Source organism: Nyctereutes procyonoides, unplaced genomic scaffold, assembly GCF_905146905.1.
Source record: "Nyctereutes procyonoides isolate TBG_1078 unplaced genomic scaffold, NYPRO_anot_genome, whole genome shotgun sequence".
In the NCBI taxonomy this organism is placed as follows: domain Eukaryota; kingdom Metazoa; phylum Chordata; class Mammalia; order Carnivora; family Canidae; genus Nyctereutes; species Nyctereutes procyonoides.
The window spans coordinates 8769143-8793504 of NW_026575037.1; the positions used below are offsets into that span (position 1 = coordinate 8769143).

At 36.0% G+C, this 24362-nt stretch overlaps 1 protein-coding gene across 4 annotated transcripts in view; it reads right to left on the reverse strand.

Annotated features, from left to right (window-relative positions):
• Positions 1 to 24362, reverse strand: part of SWT1 (SWT1 RNA endoribonuclease homolog) — a 93585-nt gene that overhangs the window by 27884 nt on the left and 41339 nt on the right. For all 4 annotated transcript variants that reach the window (XM_055319483.1, XM_055319482.1, XM_055319481.1 and 1 more), the window contains 3 exons: positions 23515 to 23663; positions 17248 to 17435; positions 13357 to 13488 (listed from right to left, as the gene is read on the reverse strand). In XM_055319483.1, the coding sequence (XP_055175458.1) occupies positions 13357 to 13488; positions 17248 to 17435; positions 23515 to 23663 (469 nt within the window). The remainder of the gene's footprint in view (positions 1 to 13356; positions 13489 to 17247; positions 17436 to 23514; positions 23664 to 24362) is intronic.

The following is a 24362-nucleotide window of genomic DNA, read 5'->3' on the forward strand; positions in this document are numbered from 1 at the left end:
CAAATGACAAAATGAACTTGAAAGGAAAAATAATTAGCAGTAAAGAACACCAATACGCCAATTACAGTAAGAACACCAATTACAGTAAGAAATTGAAAAGTTCACAGTTACAGTTGGAAATTTTAACAAAAATCACAGAACTGCTCAAAAACCGGTAACCATATACCAATATGAACATACAATGAACAAATTTGAGCTAATGGACACAGAGAATCCTGGTACCTTAAGAAACTGAGGATGAAAACAGGAGACAGGGGCACTAGTTTAAATGATGAGCTCAGTTTTAGACATTTAGAGTAGGAGTGGAAAGCTCATGATTGAACCAAGGACAGAGTAAGATGAAAGAATGTTCATAAAGGGGTTGGGAGTAGATGTGATCACCAAAGCAGAGCATATATAGAGGGGAGAGGAGGTGGTGACAGAATCAATGGTGAGTCTAGGAAATGTTACAAAAACAGAGGGTATATCTAAAGTTCCTAAAGCAATAACCAAATTTATCAGGAGGTTAGAACTGTAAGTATTATTCAATATTTACCTTTAATAGGGCTAGCAGGAAAATGTGATTTAAAGATGAAAACAATAATTACTGTAAAACCTTTTGCTCAGAAAGACCCAAGGTGACTTGGAGAATTTTTCAGACAGACAAAAGGCCTTTTAAGCGTCCTAAGAGTGTGCCTCACAAATTGTTAAACAGCAGGACTTCCAAAAATATTAAGGGCATTGCCCTCAAGTAGCTTCACGGAGAACCCAAGGTAGAGTTTGGGTTAAATGCAAGGGTTTATTTTAAAAAAAAAATTGTGGTTGTCATTTTTGCCTAATGAAGTGAATCCCGATAAGATTCTCAGAAGATGGTTTTTCAGAGGATTGTTCTAGTAGAAGTATCACTACGACTAAATGGGCTAGAGATATTACAAAATGAAAAGACGTTTTGGACTCCCCTACCTTTTATGAACAGGAGACAGGTTGAAAAGGCTCATTTGCAGCTTACTTATGTTAAAAGTTCAGAGGCCAAAACCAAGAGCCCAGAGAACAGTCAAGAGCAGCTGTAAATAATCTGCAGGCATTAGGACTGAGCCCTAATGAAGAAAGTGGCAACATGTGCATAGCTGGATTTTAAAATTGCTAGGAATTCTGCGTGCCTCTTGTTCTCCCCCCATTTTGAATGTGAAGGTTTATAGCACTTATCCTATGCCTGTCTTGATAGTGTATGTTGGGAGATAAGGGCAACTAACTTGTCTCTTTAATTCACAGTCAAGATAGAGAGGAATGGTACTTAAGGTGTCACACGAAAGAAGCCTTGCCTCAACCACCCCAGACCTGATTTAAATGATGAGATCCTATAATGGGAGAAGATGGATGAGTATATTTTGCTACTAGGAGGGATGTAAACTGTTGTGGCCAGAGGGCAGACTGTGTTCCAAGATGGCCACACAACAGGATCTCTCATCCATGTATTCTTCTAACAATGTTATATTGACATTTCTCCTTCTATCAACAGATAGGGTCTATGTTCCCTTCCCCTAGGCCTAGGTAGGTCTGTGACTACAGGGAAAATGATACTATAGGATTTCTGCAGCAGTGTCATTAAAGGCAATATAGCTTTTACCTGACATTTTTAGACACTCTTGGAAACCAGCCTTCAGCCTGTGAAGAAGCCAAGCTACATGGAGATGCTACACGTTGATGTTCTAGTCAACACCCCGTATCAGCCGTCCTTTGAGATGGCCACAGACACCATCTGACTGCAACTGCACAGATCCCAAGTGAGAACTGCCCAGCTGAATCCAGTCAACCCCCGAACCACTGGAGAAAATAACTGATTGTCAATGTTTTAAGCCAATAAGTTTTGAGATGATTTGTCATGTAGTAGAACATGAGGGGTGAGATAGGGGAAATTAACCATCAACTAAATAAACTGTATACAAGTTCTTTTGCAGCTAATCTTTTGATTGGTTCAGCACAAAGAATTGTTGAACTGCTCATCTTTTTTTTTCTGTTTAGTCATATATCTATTAGCTTTTTAGTGAAGTTTCTCTTGATAAAGTCCTATTTATCTTAGTTGAACTAGGAATATTCTTCGTATCTCAGCATGTAGAGAAAGGAGAGATCAGTGGTTCTGTTGGTGATCGACAGGATAGATGGCAGCAGGAACCAATTACTCTAAAGCCCAGGTAAGACACAGACCTGAGGCAGAGTGTAGAAATCCATAAGGAAAGGTGTATACACAATGGTGCCTTTCCATGAGTCATTACATAACAGAAGTATCTAAGTTGAAGAATTGGCTTACCTGACTGTGTGGCTCAGTCAGTTAAGCCTCCAACTCTTGGTTTTGGCTCAGGTTTTGATCTCAGGGTCGTGAGATTGAGACTTGTGTCAGGCTCTGTGCTCAGCGTGGAGTCTGCTTAAGATTCCCTCTCTTCCTTTCCCCCGCCCCTGCTCACACACCCCCCCTAAAATAAAATACATAAAATATTTTTAAAAAATGACTTTCAATAGAAAGTTGAAAATGCATGGATATGAAAAGTATGTTGGCTCAAGTTACAATACAATTATATCTCTGCAACTTCTCTGGAAATCTATACATTTATGAAAACAACTAATTCCTGATTAATTGTACTGAAAGAAGTTGTATTTTCTTTGCTTTGCTTTGAGGACAGATGGCTGCCCTAAGGTTAAATATGTAAAGCAAAAATAACAATCAAAGCTTTATTGAGGGGGCGCCTGGGTGGCTCAGTGGGTTAAGTGCCTGCATTTGGCTCAGGTCATGATCCTGGGATCCTGGCTGGGATTGAGCCCCACATCAGGCTCCCTGCTCAGCTTCTCCCTCTCCCTCTGCCCCTCCTCTGCTTGTGCTCTCTGTCAAATAAATAAAATCTTAGAAAAAAAAAAAGTTTCATTGAATGGAACACACTGAACTGAATGAAGAATGCCTCTTTTACTGCACAGGAAACTACATAGGATCATATCCACTTCTCTAATTGTTCAAAACTATTTCCAAGCAATCTGAAGGACTGTTGACTTTTAAAAAAAACAATCATAGGGATGCCTAGGTGGCTCAGCGGTTGAGCATCTGCCTTCAGCTCAGGGTGTGATCCCAGGATCCAGGATCTAGTCCCACATGGGGCTCCTTGCGGGGAGCCTGGTTCTCCCTCTGCCTGTGTCTCTGCCCCTCTCTCATGAATAAATAAATAAATAAAATCTTAAACAAAACAATCATAGTAATCATCAATTGTGTTCCTAAGATACAGAGGCAGCGGGATACAAGATATTTCCAAAGTGCATTAAAAACCCTCTTCTTTTTCGCACCTCAAGAAATGCCTACACTCTCCCTTTTACTCTTCCAGTCCTTCCAACAGTATTACGTATGTATATTAAAATTTCTGTTTGAAATACCTAGAGTCATTTCTGTTTTCCTGACTAAGCAATGAGGGAAACAGTACTTGTTACCAGAAGAGTTATTTAGTATCATAATAGAAAAACCATTACCAGAACTTGCTCCCCTTGATTCCTGAATCTTTCACATTCCGACTCTGGGGAAAACAGTATCCGAACCTCACCACTGCTATGATAAATAACATTCTTATAGTCACTCCAGTGTTTTGCAAAGTCACTTCAGTAATGTATGATACAATGAATTCCATGTGGCCATGGCATCACTTTTGCTATTAAATTAGTTTTGTAGTTGTATGGCATATCAAGACAGTGGCCAAGATATCCCTTAAATAAACAGATGAAGTTGCTGGCAGAATCACGACAGTGGACCCAAAAGAAGTATCTATTCCAGGTGAAGACAAATCACTGCCCCTATGTGGCTTATTCGTCTCCCAAGTGAATGGTGCCTTGAGTGCTTATTAGCATTTGCCCCTGCTATCAACAGTTTGGGGTCTCAGCACTGGCAGTAGCCAAAGCAGCCTTCAGGAGAGGAAGTCCCACTTTGGAGCTCATCTTACCAAACTGCCATTGTCCCTTTGTCTATCGGCTCACTAAGCAAACACTGTGGTGGCTAGGGAGAGACTGACCTCTACAGGACTGCTGATCTCGTCCATCTGATTACTAAGTCTCCTCTGCATTGGGTAACCCTTCACAAATACCTCATACTGTGTCCCTGTTACAAGATGCCCATCTATCCACTCTTCTCCAGATGTCCCTGTCATCAAACTCCCAATCTTGTTTTTCCCACGTTTTCAAACAAACAAGGAGTTACTGTTTATCAGTCAAGGTGGATTGGTCTAACCATTTCTCCACTACAGTGGAATTTTAGGTCGCTGAATTAGTATTAAACACAGAGCCAGTATCTAGCAATCCCCTCAAAGCTCCTATTATTTCACTTTTTCTACAACAGTCACCCTAGTAAATGAATACAAATCCTTTTGAAGAAGGCTGATGGGTACATTCTTTATATTATTTTACCCTCCAGTAGTGTACCAAAGTACTCACACTTGTTAATCTATTATCAAAAGGGTTTAAAATAAAGTCTGCACAAATTACCATCTCTGAATAGAGAAAATATAATTTTGATGATTTTCATAATTTGTCTTAACAATTAAGTTGGGGAAAATACATAGCTACATGCTGTCAAAAAGTAAATTAACTTAATGTTGGCAAAAAGAAAGATTAATTGGAAAATTTACAACTTACAGTTAAATTACACTATAATTAAGGGTAAGTATATGTTGATTCTAGAAGGTTTACTATGCCTTATTAATAGGAACTGGCACATCAAAATGTTAGATAATTCCAGGGGTTTCTGATATACGATAAATATTTATTGTCTTCTATGTAGAAAACACTGTCCTGAGTTGGACTCAACCTTTTATATTATTGAGAAGTAGTCCTGAGGGTATTGATTGCATCACTTCTTAAAACAGGCAGATGGTTGGCCTACTACTGTATTAAAAGATCTTTAGAGGCACAAGAGGGTATTTCTCAAAATCCTTAGAGATGGGAGTCTCTAAACCTTCTGTACAACTACTGTGTAAGAGGGACTCAGAACTGATCTGGCTTTATCCCATATTTTTACTCTTTAAGCTAAAAGTACTATAATAGCCCTTATTCAGCACTGTTAATTTCCACTCTTTCATTTATTTTATTAATGTTCAAACCCCATTGACTTAGTAAATTTACCCCATTTGCTTCATTGAAAAATGTAGTTTTAAGTGGTTTTAGCATTTCTTACCTTAAGACTTAAAAATCAGGGAAATGTAATCAAATATCAGATCAATAAATCATCAGATGGAGGGAAATACAAATCAAAACCACAATGAGATACCACCTCACACAAGTGAGAATGGCGAAAATTAAGACAGGAAACAACAAATGTTGGAGAGGATGTGGAGAAAGGGGAACCCTCTTGCACTGTTGGTGGGAATGCAAACTGGTACAGCCACTCTGGAAAACAGTGTGGAAGTTCCTCAAGAACTTAAAAATAGAGCTACCCTATGACCCAGAATTGTACTACTGTGTATTTACCCCAAAGATACTGATGTAGTGAAACAGTGGGACACCTGCACCCCAATGTTTATAGGAGCAATGTCCATAATAGCCAAACTGTGGAAGGAGCCTCAATGTCTTTCAACAGATGAATGGATAAAGAAGATGTGGCATATATATAAATAATAGAATATTACTCAGCCATCAGAAAGGACGAATACCCACCAATTGCTTCGACGTGGATGGAACTGGAGGGTATTATGCTGAGTGAAGTAAGTCAATCGGAGGACAATCATCATATGGTTTCACTCATACGGGGAATATAAGAAATACTGAAAGGGATTATAAGGGAAAGGAGGGAAAATGAGTGGGAAAAATTAGAGGGAGACAAACCATGAGAGCTCCTAACTCTGGGAAAAGAACAAAGGGTTGAGGAAGGGGAGGTGGGCGGGGGGATGGGCTAACTGGGTGATGGGCACTGAGGAGGGCACTTGATGGGATGAGCACTGGGTGTTATACTACATGCTAGCAAATCGAATTTCAGTAAGAAATAAATAAAAATTAAAAACAAAAAATAAATTATCAGATGGAAATAACCAGCTACAAACAAAAGGCGAATTTAAAAAACTGTTGATTTTAAAGATTCTATTTATTTATTCATGAGAGACACAGAGAAAGAGAGAGGCAGAGACACAGGTAGAGGGAGAAGCAGGCTCCATGCAGGGAGCCCGATGTGGGACTTGATCCCAGGATTCCAGAATCATGCCCTAAATCGAAGGCAAACGCTTAAGCTGAGCCATCCAAGCATCCCAAGAATGTTGATTTTAAATAAAATATTTGTTATCTTCAAGTAATCTTTATATTTCATTGCTTAATTCTGCTGTGATCAAGGAGTTTATGATGGAAAATATTTAACTCTCTTACCCAAACCTGGATTTTATTGACTAAAACAAGGTTACACTGACACCTAGAAATGATTTAGGGATGGAAGAAGTAATTGTAGCATCAACCTACTGATATTTAGAATAAATATAAAGGTTCCTATGTCCTATTCTTAAATTACACATCATGGGAAGCATAGATAAGAGCTTCAGATATGTAAAATAAAATATAGTTATTCTAAAATTTAAGTCCTGAGCAATCTGTTATCTTCAGTAGCATTAAAATGCCAGATTTAAAAAATTCAGCTAGTGTTGGATAACTCAGTCAGATTAATATGTGGATGCAACGTATTTTCTCAGAAAATGTAGATTATATATTATGTATAACATTTGATATAAATGTTGAGATCAGTGTTTATCAAACTATAATACAGATACCATAAAAAGCTTTTACTTATAACTGTCTGTGTTTTAATGTTAAGACATTACATATGCCTTATATAACAAATGTCTGCTTCTATTCCCTGAATCTCACTCAATCCCTCCCATTAGATCCCATCTTTCCTTCTACTAACCCTAATTTATAAAGTGGATATAGAGAGACCAGGATAAAGCAATCAAGGATAATATGTGACCCCCCCAAGCCATTTGGGCAAATTACTGGGCACTCTATCATCAGTTCTAGACATAAATCTCTTCCTTCCAGTCATTCTCCCTTCCTCCTGATTTTCTTATTCTTTACCCTTTCCTAGCTTGCACTCCTCTCTTCTGTATCACTTTTAAAATTTTTACATTACCTATTCATCTAATGTCATAATGTAGTACTAGTAGTAGTATTCAGCCCTAAAGAAGTTACCCTCCAGGGGCACCTGGGTGCTGGTTAAGCAATGAAGCATCTGCCTTCAGCTCAGGTCATGATCCCAGGACCCTGGGTCAAGCCCCACATCAAGTTCCCTAAGCCTGTCTCCCTCTCCCTCTGCCTGTCACTTCCCTTGCTTGTGTGCACATGCACTCTCTCTCTCAAACAAAATCTTAAAAAAAAAAAAAAAAAAAAAAAAAAAAAAAAAAAAGGCTACCCTCCATCAGAAAAGACTATAAGAAACTCATTCAGTACTTTCCTCATCTACTATGTATAGTTGTGATGTGAGTATAGATCTAGATATACAAAAGTACAACAAAGAAAAGTAGGTAAAGTTTCTGCCCCAAAGGTGTTCAAAATCCCAGAGAGCTGATTACCAAATAAAGAAAGTTACGTACAAAATGATGACATGGAGGGTAAAGCAAATAAATTCTTTCATTTTTAATTAATAGGTTGTATTATTTTCTCTTATTCAACATAGCAACTGATACACTCGGCGATGGACAGGACAAGGGGCATGCAAAGAGTCTGATAAAGAGGTGCAGTGATATCTGGAGTTGTGCAAACTCCAGTGGGGAAGAGGAGGTAAAATCCTATCTAAGGGTAGAAAGGACTCAAAGAAAGTAGGTCAGACCTAAGCATGAACAAACCTCTCCACTCTCGATAAGGACAATTTTATCAATGGCTGAACTACTTGCATACTGCAATGAGTTGAGATGTTGAAATGTCACTATTTAATTTTTTTTTTTTTTGTAATCTACACATCTCTAACAGGAACTTTTCTTTCAGCAATTAGCTTGATCTATAAAACAGCCTAAACAGTGTTGTCTTTGTATCAACTGAAGGATGACCTTTTCTAAACAACCTTTCTAAACAACCTCAAGAGGTTGGCTACCAAAACATACACTATAAAGTTAAATATTTTTGCAAATGCAAGCTCCACCTTCTGTGAAGTGGCTAATCATTAGAAGATCTGAAAAACTGCTGTGACAGGATTCCTTTTCACAGGAATCATGTATGGTTATACCACCAGTACATGTTTTGCTCTTATGTTAAAATGCCATAAAAAAGTAATAGGAAAATTCATTTTTAGAGGCTTAATAAGATAAAAAATACAGGAAAGTGACACATCAAAAAAAATCCCAAACTTCATGACTATTACTGTGCTTTAGAAAAACAGCTCTACAAAGTATTTCAAACCAAAGCCACAGGATTGTAACAGAGGTTACTAAAGTTTTGAAGATTATTAAAGCATTTGAAGACAATAAAAATCAATCATCTTCCTTTCCTAAATCCAAGCACGAGTCATTTTCATTTTCCAAAATCATATTCTATGATGATGCATGGAGTCCATCCAGAATATGGCCAAGTCCAATGCATCTGTTAGCCCTCAACTAACCTCCATTTAAAAAGACCACCAAAGGGATCCCTGGGTGGCGCAGCGGTTTGGCGCCTGCCTTTGGCCCAGGGCGCGATCCTGGAGACCCGGGATCGAATCCCACATCGGGCTCCCGGTGCATGGAGCCTGCTTCTCCCTCTGCCTGTGTCTCTGCCTCTCTCTCTCTCTCTCTGTGACTATCGTAAATAAATAAATAAAAAACCTTTAAAAAAAATAAAAAAAAAATAAAAAGACCACCAAACCAGATGTGACAGAAAGAAATTGTTATCTAACAAGACATACTCTTTCATATAAAAACATCCCCCCCTCTAAAATGTGACAAGTTACTTATAAAGAATAGTAACTCCCTCTCCCATCCCTGCATATGGTTCAAAATATGAAACTAAGAAAACATTCATCATTTCAAACACTTCATCTAAAGCTACCTGAGGTAGAAATCTACAGTTCATTATATTAACACAGAAATACAGTTTTACATGTTAAATCAAGTGTTAAAATGAATATGCACATTTAGGCATGATCTACTTATATTTTTGAATTCAAAACACTACTATTTTTCTGTTTTTTAAAAAATAATCTCAACCTTATTTTATAAAGCTGAAACACATAACCATGATTATAAAATCTAGGCAGAGTGCAATTTCCTACATTGCCTCTCCACTTTCCTCCCTGCTTCCAAGCCAGGCAGACACAAAAACATACTTAAAACATTTTCATTGTTTTGAGTATTAGCTTCGAAGTCAATGCTGCACACATTTACAGTATGCTTCAGCGCTCAATTATATGACCTGTTTATTTAACTTTGCAGAGATGCCAGGTGAAGTCCACAGATATTTAACAATGTTTTTTGATTACTATACAAATAGAACTTCTCTTTAAAATTTGCTATATGGGATCCCTGGGTGGCACAGCAGTTTGGCGCCTGCCTTTGGCCCAGGGCGCGATCCTGGAGACCCGGGATCGAATCCCACATTGGGCTCCGGTGCATGGAGCCTGCTTCTCCCTCTGCCTATGTCTCTGCCTCTCTCTCTTTCTCTCTCTGTGACTATCATAAATAAATAAAAATTAAAAAATAAATAAAATTTGCTATATGACTCCTCAATTTTTCACTTCAAATGAAACTTATAATCTCTATGTACTAAGCAAAAGGTTTTCATGATCTTGAGAGTAACTTGATCATGTTTACTAAAGTATAAAATGAGACTAAATAGTATAGACTTAAAAAAAACCTTAATGGGTTTTTGTCTACAAGGAAAGAGTACTGACTCTGGTTCTCTGGTGTTTAGATAAAGAGGCCATTAACAAAAGTGCTCAGATTACTCCTATATACACAAAAAAAAGAAGAGATGGCAAAGAGAAAAGCAATTTATAAACCAACAGCAAATAAATTAAGGTCACTCTCCCACCCAGAAAGTGTGTAGAAAGTATAAGAATCAGCAATATTTCCACCTCTTTTTCAACTTTTGCAAACTTAGGTATTCTGCTCCCAATTGTGTAACTGTGTGGACAACTGCTCCACCAACATTTTCTATCTTAATTTATCACAATCATGTGATGATTATTAAAGCATTATTAAATTTGATATACACATTTTTTTAACATTTTAAATTTACTACATCAGCTTTAAGGGGAACACAAAGACTAACACTTGCAAATATGTTGCAGATTAAAAAGTATTTTCACTTACATCATCTCTTTTATTCTGCTTGAAAAAGGCATCAGGATTCTCATTTCATAAGGAAAGAGACTGGCTTAGAGAGGGTAGGTAACAAGCCTAAAGTCAATCACAAAGGGATAAAATCTGGAACTAGAAGCCCAAACTGGTTTAATAAATAAATTTTCAGTCACTTCTTTAATAGAAAGGACTAGGTTAATAGGTCATCTTGTTATTGATTCCCCCATGTAATATCATACATGCATGATCTGCTATGATAAAATAGTTGAGCAATATTCACTGAATATGTATCTCAAAATCAAATGAAACTACTCCACTTTAACAAGCCTTAGACAGGACACCTGGGTGGCTCAGCGGTTAAGTGGCTGCCTTCAGCCCAGGGGGTGATCCTGGAGACCCAGAATCGAGTCCCACATTGGGCTCCGTGCATGGAGCCTGCTTCTCTCTCTGTCTCTCATTAATAAATAAAATCTTTTACGAAAAAATTTTAAAACAAGGCTTAGAAAATATTAATGATATGCAGTCACTACAAAGTTTAGTGTATTTTTCAACTTTTTTGTATTTTTCAACATTTTAAAAATGTAAAAATCTACCCACAGTTAGCCAACACAAAAAATTAACTGAATTTAATGACTGTTTCTTAAAACATTTTAAGACTACATATACATTTGAAAACATAATTATTAACTTCTATTACATTTTGACTTAAATGCCTATTGTCTGAAGGGCTAAAATAAAAAAAGGAAAACTTTGCAATTTTAGTAATTTCCTGTAGATTAATGAATGCTGAAATGACCCAACTTTTTTTTATTCACAATGCCCCCTACTGGTAGCAAAAGTGGTTCTAATATATTTATTGCAGGAAATTGGATTCATTTCTTTACTGTGGTCTCCCACCACCTGCATATAAATTCTCTGGAATGCTTGTTAAAAATATAACTTCCCTCCCTCTATGAAATATCTACAGATATTGTGATTTCACTATGGCTAGAAACCTGCATTTTTAACAAGACCCCCAACAAGTAAGTGGAGAATCACTGGCTTGGCTAGTTATATCAACACTTGAATTTCAAAGCACCGCAACTTTGTGAAAAGCTCCGTAAAGGTATTATTATGCTGGTTTTACAGATGAATACTGAGGCTCAAGACAATTTATTACCCCAGGTAACATGCAAAAAAGTAGCAGAGCCACCAATATTTTTATTCCCAGTACTGTGCCCTTAAAGGAAAGAATAGCAATTTATTTCTTTAAATACAACTTATGTAAGCAGTACATACTATAACTTCTCAACTTTGGCTTGACATGATAATCACCTGTGGAGTTTTTAAAAATGCTTACACCCAGGGCCCACACTCAGAAATACAGATTTAATAGGTTTAGCATGGGCCTGGGCATTGTTCTTTCCTTAAACCTTCCAGGTGATTATAATCAGCCGCCAGGGCTGAGCATCGCTCAAACCAGTATTGCAGAGAATCACCTGGAAGACACAGACTACTGGGCCACACCGCCAGAGATTCTGATTCAGTATGGTCTGGAAGGGTTTGAATTTGCATTTGTAACAAGTTCCAGGTTGAGATGAGGATGCTGAATCTGTGACTAGACTTTTGAGAACCACTGGTTAAGAATGTTGGCTAGCGGTTTTCAAACTTGGCTACATATTAGAATCACCTGGAGAAAGTTTTAAAATCCTGAAATACTAGCCTATGGAATAAAGTTAGAAACTGCTTTGAGTGGCCTACCCGACATCCCCCTCCAACCTCATCTATTGCCAAACCCTTTCTCCCTCCTGCATAAGTTCCTATTAAAAATATTAACTCTATTGCAATTTTCTGTTGTAATGTGACTGTTTACACTCTTTCTCCAAGTTCTTTGGAGTCAGATATTGCACCTAATTTATCTTTGATTCCCCAGGGCCTACTATGATGCCAAGCATAACTGGTGCTCAATGAACATTTGTTGAGTAACTGAATGCAGATTGCTACCCCTACACTTCCTGTAGAAAAGGTAGTGTCAAGAATGGCTTTTATGCAACCTAGAATGTAAAAATAGATTTTGCATAACTAAAATAAAAATTTGAATATTTCTCCCTCATAAAGCTACTCTTATTTAGTATTGCTTTAAGTAGAAAAGGAATTATTTGCATTTAGAGATGATAATTTCATTTCCCTTGGGATCGGCCACATCTTCAATTCATTAGTAACTTAAGAATACCAAAAAGCTATTCGAAGAATCATTTAGTCAACTGTGATCCAAAAGGGGTACAAAGGCTTCATGTGTTAACAATGAGATGAAGTTTCCAAAAACCCTTAAGAGACACTGAGAAAGAAGCTCAAAAACTACTGTTGCGAAAATCCAAATTTTTAAAATTTGGACATATTAAAATCAAATCAATTTTGATTCTTTGGTTTTGTTTTTTAATTTCTAGAGAACAATAGTCTTCTGTTAGCAAGCTGCATATTTAACTCAGGTCAAGAGATTTCGGTATGTATCCCCAAATTTGCAAGATTGTTTAGTATTCTCCTTTATTGCCACAAAAGAAAACATATCTGACTTTATCCTATAAAGGTGCTTGCTGTTATGTCCATTCTGGTTTTCTGGTTCTATGTTTTCTATATGCTCTACAAATATTTAAAATAATCACATATGCAGAAGTCTCAAAGCATCATAAGACTATGCTGGTTCTTACACTTTTAGTTTGTGGTACTATGAAGCTATATTTGAGGAAATCAATCATGTTAAGAAATATTAACATATATTTGTTTTTAAAGAGCAGTGATAACTACCTAAACATATGTTTAGTCAACAAGTAGTTACTGAGTGCCCATTATATGCCAGGCACTGTTTTGGGAGCTTAGTTGCATAATAATGAAAATAAAATTCCTTATGAAGCTTACAACCTGGCATATTTTTTTTTTAGAAAGGAAAAAAAATAGAAATATGCTAGTGGTCCAAACTACAAATAGTGACTCTTTTTGCAAGGGAGAGGGAAAAGTTAAGTCTAAAAGTTATTAGTTTATAAAACTTGTTGGAAGACTCCCAGCACCTCTCTGAAAAGGCTAATAAAACCTAGAAGAAAGAGAAAATAAATGAAACTTTAAAATTAGAATTTACCTCTGAATTCCTTCAAGAATATCCTTCACCACCACCATTAACTTTTGAAGAGATACAAATGCTTCTTCAAAGGATGCTATTTTTGAAGAAGTCAAAGCTGCATTTGAGCCCAATCTTTGAAATACATCCATGCTAAAACAGAGAAAAAGAAAAGATATTCATAGGTATACATGCACGTTTATTGTAATTCAAGCATTTCTAATACATAAAATGAGGTAATATGTATAACTCCTCTCTCATAATCCTGATTTATTTAAATCAGAAATAAGAGACAGTGACTTGTGAATGTCCAGGCTACCATTCATGCAAAGGATCTAGAGCAACAACTGTGTGTGTCTAAGCTAAAGTAATACGGTACAAGCTGTGGGAATGATGTTTCTTATCAAGAGACTGGAAGGCACAGAAGTAAGACTATTAATCTAAATTCAAGTCAGTACATAAGTACTAACAGTACTCCAGTACATAAAGATGAAGAAAAAAAAAAAACGACATCAGATTTACGTTGTTTGCTGAAACTAGAAGTTTTAAATGTTCATACACCTTACGCTGGTAATTTTAGAAATCTAGCACATATTAACAATAATTCGCAATTGGTCAACAACTAGTAATCACCTACATGTTCAACAATATAAAAAGTGTTAAGTAAATGGTGAATTAGCCACCTGGTGAAATACCAAAGAACTATTAAAATAATGCTTATGCCATCTATAAGCTAGAAAAATAAAGGTATATAGAAGTTATTTATATAACATAACAATCACCATATAAATAAATCAAAACATGTGCTGTACTGGGTAGAATAATATGCCCCTGAAATTTATGTTCACCCAGAACCTCAGAATGTGACTTTATCTGAAATAAGATCTTTGCAGAACTTCCCAAAAGAACCAACTCTGCAGACACCAGGATTTCAGACTTTAGAGCCTCCAGAACCATGAGTGAATAAATTTCTGTTATTTTAAACCATCTAGTTTTTTTTAAGATTTTATTTATTTATTCATGAAAGAGAGAGAGAGGGGGGCAGAGACCAGAGGCAGAGGGAGAAGCAGGCTCCATGCAGGGATCCTGACATGGGACTCGATCCCAGGTCTTCAGGATCACACCCTGGCTGAAGGCAGCGCTAAACCACTGAGCCACCTGGGCTGCCCTTAAACCATTAGGTTTTGTCAATTTGTTATGGCAATCTTAGGAAACTATGCCTTAAAACACAGCTGAGTGTACATAATAATAACCATGTTTACTGGTTACCTTTGGTAGCATTCTTCAAGGGAAGTTTCTCACTTCATAGTACTTTCCAAGGCATTTTTAGAAATGATTGTGGTACAATAAACATAAAATTACCACTAACATTTTAAAGTGTACAATTCAGTGGCATTTGGCACATTCACAATGGCTACAACTATCACCACTATCTAGTCATAGAACATTTTCATCACTGCAAAAAGGAAACCCTGTATTCATTAAGGAATCACTCACCATTCCTCCCTCCCCAAAGTTCCTGGTAACTACTAATCTGTTTTCTATCTGTATAGATTGACCTACTGTGTTTCATCTAAAGGGAATCATATACCATGTGACCTTTTGTGTCTGGCTTCCTTCACTTAGCATGTTTTCAATATTTGTTCATGCCACAGTGTATATCGATACTTCATTATGACTAACATTCCATTTTATGGATATATACATTTTATGATATACCACATTTCGTTTATCCACTCATCTGTTAATGGACATTGGATTATTTCCACTTTGGCTACTGTAAATTGTTGTGAGCATTCATGTACATGTTTTTGTTCGAACACCTGTGGTCAGTTCTTTTAGGTATATATCTAAGAGTGGAACTACTGGGTCATATGGTAATTACATGTTTAATGTATTGTTTTCCACATTCCTACAAGTGATGTATAAAAGAGGTAAAGAATTTTCACAAGACCACAAAAGGGGAAATTGAGGAAATCTGAAGAAATACAATGGTTAATAAGTATAGTTTCACCTTTCTAAAAGAAAAAGTATTTTGCAACACAGGGTCTACCTTTCCTTCAATTGAGCATCTCTACATAAGGGCTCAAGCATGAGTATATTGAAAAGTTATATAGTGACTCTGGTACACAATGCTTCTGAGGCATGAGAAGCAATCAATTAGCAATATCAGCATTTTTCATGTACTGAAATGCTACAAAGGAAAGTCTATTTATCATACAGAAATTAGCTGGAACTTTAACATCCAATGCAAATGTATGTATATTATAGATCAATTCTAAGATTAAAGTATTCAAATATTTTCTAAATGAAAAGAAGATTAAAATATTTTAGAAATGACTTTTTTAAAAAGATTTTATTTATTCATGATCAAATATTTTCTAAATGAAAAGAAGATTAAAATATCTTAGAAATGGCTTTTTTTTTTAAAAGATTTTATTTATTCATGAGAGACAGGCAGAGACACACGCAGAGGGACAAGCAGGCTCCATGCAGGAAGCCCGATGTGGAACTCGATCCCAGGACTCCAGGATCAGGCCCTGGGCTGAAGATGGCGCTAAACCACTGAGCCACCTGGGCTGCCCAGAAATGGCTTTAATCTATTTTATTTTGAAAATGATAATCTCAAAAAAAAAAAAAAAAAAGAAAGAAAATGCTAATCTCTGCCTAATATATATAATAACTTTCTGATAACAAGACTATCTGATTAGCCAAAACATTGCCAATACATTAAGAATAGACAAAACAATACATTAAGAATAGACAAAACAAACAATAAAACCTTTGCTTTATATGAAAATACAAATTTTTAAGTATTGTTTTCCTTAGCTTACATGTTAGGTATTGGTATTTCGTTAGTATGACAAACTACGCATTTGTGGGAAAGAAATTATAAATGTAGCCAAGGACTAAAAATGGGCCCTAAATCTACAGTGTTGAAATATAAAATAAAATTAAAAAAAGAAAAGAAAATAGATGTCTAAGAAGTGTTCATACTCCTGTGCTGCTAGGACAGATGATCTTAATCCAAAATAACAGTGATGCTGGGCTCTTGAACCAAAATCATATATATTATAGACTTGCAGATCATAAAAAGCATACAGTATAATCTGCAAGTCTATAATATATATGATTTTTTTTTTTTTTTTTTTTTTTTTTTACACAGCACATCCGGGCCCTCCTGCAGCACCAGCGTCATCTGCCATTTGGTGTTCTCTCGGAGAAGAATATATATAAAATTATATAAAGATTATGAGCCTGGGAAAAAGTATGGGAGGGAGTGTTGGCTTACTTTAAAATCCCTTAAATTATTTTTTAAGTTGCTCCAGCAGCATTTAAGTAACTACTCACAAATGGTCTGTATCTTTTCATTTTACCAGGAACACAGTACTTTCATGTATATCAAAGGAATAAAAGTATTTCCTCCTTTTAAACAAAAGTATTTATCTTCCTTTTTACAAAAGTCTTACATGAATTTTCCCTAATCCAAAATGACCTTTTCTTAGATTATTTTAGATCTTATTAACACTTTGTATCCTGCTAATTTGTTTAACCAATCTAGGTGGCTTTCATTGGTTTTGACATACATAGGAAATACTTCTCGTGAAGGTTTCACATCTAAATCACCTGGAGATTTTTTTTTTTTTTTAATGCACTATCTTCTCAGTGTCACCACAGTCCTACTGAGTCAGAATTTCTGGGATAGAGCCAAGGCATATGTATTTTTAAAACTTTCCAAGTAAGTCTGATTGTATGCCTATTTAAGCATCACTGTTTCTAAAGCACCAATTTGATAAAAGACAATAAGATAATCTAATACATTAAAATCACAACCCAAATATTAACTGTTCATTGAATAACAGTAATGATGGAAAAGCCTAGAATTAAAAAAAAATCTTGGGAATTTAGTACCTGTTTTGATATAATGTAATCCAAACATTCTCTAGGGTAGACCAGATTTCTTGGTGCCTGTTGGGTTGGGGAAGATGAGAACCTGAGAAAATGGTGATTTCTTGGTTATTAGACTTCATCAAAGAAGTATCTTCTTGCTTTTTACCCACTGTTGTTTCTGAAAGATTTTGTTTAAGTTTTGCCTTGACCTGGGGAAATAAGAATTACACAAATTTCAGCTAGTCCTTCAATAGTTAGTGAGAGAAACTGAATGCCAATTGTGCTTATGATGTTTTATCTTTCCAAGAAGTGCTATTGTCTTTAATTATGTACAAAATATTCCCAGAAAAGCATCAGAACTAAAAAAAAAATTCTTTCCATTTATATCAAATATTTCCAATGCATTTATTATAGTCACCTAATATCAATTTAAGAACACTATTTGAACCCTTCTACACATATGGTATTGAATAAGACAGAGAACACTAGGATACAATGATAAATATGTGTAAGTCAAGCCTCTAAGTACCTTACAATCCATTAACAAGAATGAGATTGAAAAGGGTCATTAAACAACAACAGGATAGAATGTAATCTTTAACAATGAAGAAACCACTGAAGGTTTTTAACTTTGGAAGTGATAGATTTAGAACTGTACTCTAAGACAAACTGGAACATAAGAGAGTAGAGACAAGAAAACTATTTAGAAGGCTACTGAAATAATCCAGGAGAGGAATCCCGAGAACTTGAATCAGGTAGGAAAAGACAGCAGAATAAAAAGAATAATGTACGCAATATTTTTTTTAAAGATTTTATTTATTTATTCATAGAGACACACAGAGAGAGGAAGAAACACAGGCAGAGGGAGAAGCAGGCTCCATGCAGGGAGCCCAACGCAGGACTCGATCCCAGGTCTCCAGGATCAGACCCCAGGCTGCAGGCGGCACTAAACCGCTGCGTCACCGGGGTTGCCCTGCAATAAATATTTTTAAGCCAAAGTCTAGATTCAGGGAATGAGGCAGACCCTACAATTTTCTTTTTAATCTGGATGCTTGGAAAAATAATGGCACAAAGAATAGAAATATAAAGTGTTGATAAAGTAGAAACAGATCAAACTCCCTTAATTACTTCTACAAAGGAATGTAAAGGCATAGTTTATTTGGTAAAAGTCAAATACATAAATATTCAAAAGCATCCCATCTCAGATACATGTGCAGAAAGTGATGAAGATGCTATTTTATTTTTAAAGATTTTATTTATTTACTCATGAGACACACACACAGAGAGAGGCAGAGACATAGACAGAGGGAGAGGCAGGCTCCCTGCAGGAAGCCTGATACAGGACTTGATCCCAGGACCCCAGGATCATGTTCTGAGCCAAAGGCAAATGCTCAACCACTGAGCTACCCAGCCATCCCAAAAATGCTATTTTAAAATGTGTCACATTCACTGCAATTTTAAATAGCACATTATCCTATGCCTTGCTGATGAAGGCAAAGCAGTGAACATTATCATCTACTATACAGTCATAGCAGTAAGGTATTTGATGTATATTGATCTACATTTCTGTAATTTACGGTCACTTCTAGAAAAGCCAAGAAGAAAGACTGGTTACCGAAAAGAGGAGAAACAGACTACAAGTTTGTGTTTAGAATGTCAACTGCGAAGAATCAAAAGATACCTAGGTAAAGATACCAAGCAGGTAGTGGGATATGCAGATCTGCCACTCAAAGGATATAGCTGGGAATCCCTCTCACACAGACAAACCTCAGAAGTAGATGGGACCGTTAGGGGAGAAAATAGCAAAAAAGAAGGTAGACAAACTGAAGGAGGGAGGGAGGGAAAGAGGGAGGGAGGGAGGAAGAGAGGGACCAGCAAAAAGAAAAAGACTTGTAAGATAGGGGATGAGTCAGAAGTATTTGAAAGCAAGAGAAGCCAAAAGAGGTAAGTTTCAGGAAACAAAGAGTAGACAATATCAAGTGCTGAGAAAGGCTGAGAAACTTAAGAAAGGGAGAAAGAGAGAGAAAATGGGGGATTTGCTCAATGATAACCTAATTCACTTAACAGAGCATGGAGACAGAATTCTACTTGTAAAGGATAAAGGAAGAGTGAGTGAAGAAATGGAAACAACGGTTATAGATTGCCCTTTAAGAAGTCTAGTAGTTGATGGAAGGCGCTAGTGCATAAAAAGCACGGCCAAGGACAAGTATTTAAGAACACAGACCTGAGCATATTTTAAATATTGATAAAGACACTGGACAGAGTATGAGCCATACTACTGATACAAATAATTTTTTAAGAAATCTCCTTGGGGTAAAGTATTAGGAGGGAAAAAATCTGATAGAATGAAACAAAACTATGACTTTAAAAACAGGCGGGGTGGTTGTCTTGGCTCTGTTGTAACTCCTTTGTGAACTTATATAAAATAACTTCATTTCTCTAGGCTTTCTTGTTGATAATAGTATGATTTCTTTTTTTTTTTTTAAGATTTTATTTATTTATTCATGAGAGACACTCCCTGCATGGAGCCTGATGTGGGACTCGATCCCGGGACTTCAGGATCACACCCTGGGCCGAAGCCAGGTGCTAAACCACTGAGCCACCCAGGGATCCCCTAATAGTATGATTTCAAAGGTTAGCTCACAGGTTGTTAGTTTCATGTTTATCAAATAAAAAATTTCCAATACTACTATTACTAACAGCTAATATTTATTAAGCATTTCTTATGTATAGAAACTTTCCAAGAAATTTATATCTATTAGCTTATTTAAGCCTCACAATGACCTCATGAAAGACAGATTATCATTCTCCATATTTTATAACTGAGACATAGAAAGGGTAAGTAATTCATGCAAGGTCAAACAACTGGTAAGACTCATAAACAGGACTTGACCTTCAGCAATCTGACCTTGAATGGAGTTATGATCTCTCTCCAACAATAAAAGTAAATGTTACCCTTTCCTATCTTTGGGGGCAGGAAGAAAAAAAGAAAGTTATTCCTCCTGTTTTTGCCTATTTCATTAATTATGCACTTAATATACATGAATGGAAAGACATATGTTATTCTGAGACATGTTTTTAAATCATCACATACTGTCTCTTTTCCTCAGCTCTCAAATAGTAGTGTATGCAACTGTGCAGATGGATTTCTTTAAACACCGACATAGCACTTACTAGTGCCAGGCACTAAGTGCCTTCCAAATATTAATCTATTTAATTCTCATGATAGTTCTGAGACACAGATTATTATACTCATTTTTCAAAAGAAGAAAGTAAGGCTCAGAGAAGTGAAATAACCAGAGGTGAAAAACACAACTAGTCAGGAGCACCTGGGTGGCTCAGTCAGTTGAGTGACTCTTGATTTCAGCTCTGGTCATGATCGCAGAGTTATGAGATGAAGCCCTGTGTTGGGCTCCTCACTGAGCATGGAGTCTGCTTAAGATTCTCCCTCTACCTCCCACGCCCCTGCTCTCCTTCTCTCTCTCTAAAAACAAAACACAACTAGTCAGGATGGGGATTCTCAGATCCTCAGACATACAGGTCTAAAATCTATTTAAACAAGACTGACTTTATTCTATCATCTTGGCAGAGCAAGTCTTTTTTGGTGGTTGGAAGCCTTACAAAAGAAAAATGTATATTTCCTTTTTCTGTTCCCACCTCATTTATATAAAAATCTGGAATATGATCATTTCAGTTAATTTCCCATTTTTTTTCCCTCACAAGCCTTTTCAGAAGCAAATATTCCTCTTTTCCTGATTTTCTACACTTGATGAATTAAGTTTGAGGGCTTTTATTTTTTTCTAACAGTTACTGTATTTAGATATTCTATCCCTGGAGATAATCTATTTGTTGTTCAAGTTACTAAGACAGGACTAAGTATTTAGGTCATATGCCAAATCTAATGCATTCTACAAAACAACTCCTTTAAAGGCATATTTTAAAAGTCCAAGCTAAATCACAAAGTTCCTGGCTGACTTAAACAATCAATTGTTTTTAATATGAAAATAAAGGAGCAATATTCCAGAGCTCCAATCATGGAAACAACATAGGTTGTTTCCAGCAACAGCACTAATGTCAGGTGTTGAGGGATAAGCACTAATGAGGACATAGGTTCTTTACCAATGGCCTTCATGAATCTCTTGCTAATGTAAAACTGGAAAATCAGGATCCAAGTATAAATAACAATTCAATATTTTTAAATACTCAGTGGACAACATGTAGTAGGCATAGCATTACCTAATAACCCTAAACTCTCACGCCACATTTTCATGGCAACTCCCATCTCTTGGTTTCCAATTGATGAAAAGACGTTAAAACTGGATATTCATTATTTTTATCATAATCAATCCTATTTTTAAAATTTTCATTAATCTTAATCATAATCTTAATTCAAAGACTGATATGCCTTGAGTGACCTGAATTTTCCATCTTGTTTACTATGTTTGTTTCACTAAAGGTGGAGTTTACGGTTCAGTTCTGTGATGGGAAAGGATAATATATTGCTCCGTACGCAATTCAAGTGCAGACTCAAGTTGCAATCCCCTAAACTTCCAGCCCCATTAATTCCTATGAATAGTTCTCAAAGTCACATTTGCTGTGGAAAAATAAAACTGCCAGGGTTTTTAGCAGGAATTATTACATATTTCTTATAAGGTTATATTAAAAAAAAAAAGATGCTTCTTGTACTTCATGAGATACTCTCTTTAAGAAAGTTCTTTCCTTACCAGCTATGGTTAAATTTAGTATCATATAATCCTCTCATTATTTTCTAGGTAGTGAGACCTATCTGACCATAAAACAACACAGAGGAAAACCTGGTCAATTCAATAACTCAGAAAGAAAAAAAAAAGATTATTATATATATATTAGATGAAAGTACATTAATGTCTTACCTACCAATTGTGATACTGAGTTTTTTTGAGCTGTTTCTGACACATAAAACGGTATTTTCTGAATTTGAAATTAGAAGACTGCAGGAATATTTTTAAAACTTATTTTATTTTTAGAAATAGACTATTACCAGAGACATAACTTACATAATTAATTTAAAAGAAGTAAAAAGGCTTCGGTGCTAGGCAGACTGCATAAAGGAGACTTGTTAAAAAATTGGTAGGTCAATTGCCAAAGTCTAAATAAGGTCTATAGGGATCCCTGGGTGGCACAGCGGTTTGGCGCTTGCCTTTGGCCCAGGGCGCGATCCTGGAGACCCGGGATCGAATCCCACGTCGGGCTCCCGGTGCATGGAGCCTGCTTCTCCCTCTGCCTATGTCTCTGCCTCTCTCTCTCTCTCTGTGTGTGTGACTATCATAAATAAATAAATAAATAATTAAAAAAAATAAAAGAAAAATAAGGTCTATAAATGAGATAATTGTATTATGCCAATACTAATTTCCTGATTAATTATATTAGTTACATAAGATATCCTTGTTCTTTAGGAAATATATATATGGAAGTACTTAGGGGTGAAGGGGCATTGTACCTGCAACATACTCCTAAAGTTTGGGAAAAAATGTGGAGAGATAAGTAGGTAGGTAGGTATATAGGTAAGGAAAACAATGAAGCAAATGTAAAAAAACAGTAACATTGGGGAATCTCCATAAAGGATATATATCAGAATCTTTGAACTCTTCTTGCAACTTTTCTGTAAGGTTGAAATTATTTCAAAATAAAAAGTAAAAAAAAAAAAAAAAAAAAAAGACCAATTTACTGGGCACCACTGCCAGAAGTTTGATTCAGTAAGTTGGAGAGAGGCTTGGCAACTATGTCTTAAAAAAAAAAAAAGATTTATTCATGAGAGACACACAAAGAGAGGCAGAGACATAGGCAGAGGAACAAGCAGGTTCCCTGTGGAAAGCCTCATGTGGGACTCTATCCCAGGACCCCAGGATCACGACCTGAGCCAAAGGCAGATGCTCAACCACTTAGCCACCTAGGTGTCCCAGCATCTATGACATTAAAAAACCTTCCCAAGTATGTTGATGTATGTTGAGATCCACTGGTCTGGGGCATTGGAAAATGAATAGTCAAATAAGGCATAGCTTGCTTCCCTCCATAAATGAAATAATATAAAATTCCAACAGTGGCTGTGACACTGCTTTCATAAGAGGATGTGTTTTATAATTTGCAATAAGAATTGCTTACTTTTCCTTCAATTCACTTAATATTTACTTAATGCCTGTAATGTGTTAAAATAAGTCAGAATTAAAATATACTTTGCCTCTGTTGTCTAATACATTTTTAGAACATACGTGATTAGCTATTCTAAATGGCATTCCAAAGGTATCTTACCTCTGCAAATGTTTGGAGTAGTTTGTTGACTTGAGCAAAGGCCTGGGGAAGAATACCATCATAATTTGACCTTGTACTGAAAGCATGTAACAAACTTTTAGAATCCTGAAGCAGAAATTTCACTGTTGCAAAATCCACTGCACTGTTAGCTGGTAACAGAAATTAAGAAGGAAAAATTATGTAAGAATGATTATTCAACACAAAAATGTCTTTGGTAAACCAATAGAATGTTAATTATGAAACTTAAGAAAAATACACATTTACATCTACATACCACTCTTAATTTCTCTCTCTGGTGTAAAAAGCATTACAATTAAACTTAGCTAAAGACAATGTTCTTGGATTTGATTCAGGTATTCTGTATTCTTCAGAAAAGAGAGATAATTACCAAATAAGTTACAGATTTTCAAAACTGATTTTGTTTCATATAAAGATTACTCTGGAGGCATCAGAAGAGTCACATTTGATGATAAGCATGTAAGTTACATGCAGTACCTCTCATAACCAACTCAGTAAGTACGTAGTGATTTGCCTTCAAATTCCACTTTATTAAATGTAATACTAGATTGGTTGAAAATAATGTTTCCTCTCTCTACACAACTTTAGCAAAAATATAAATAATCTGGGTAACAGTGAGCTGTGGGCAAGAGAAGCTAGCAGAATTTTTTTTCTTTATAAATTAGCAAAGTGAGTTAATTTACAAAAAATATAGGTATAACAATTTTCTCTCAACTAAAATTCCTTACGTGAAATTCTCAAACCAATTAGGAGAGGTAGTGACCATGATTTCAAAGATTTTAAAAGTCATGATTGATGAAATTAAGCAAATTTCTAATGTCACCAAAGCT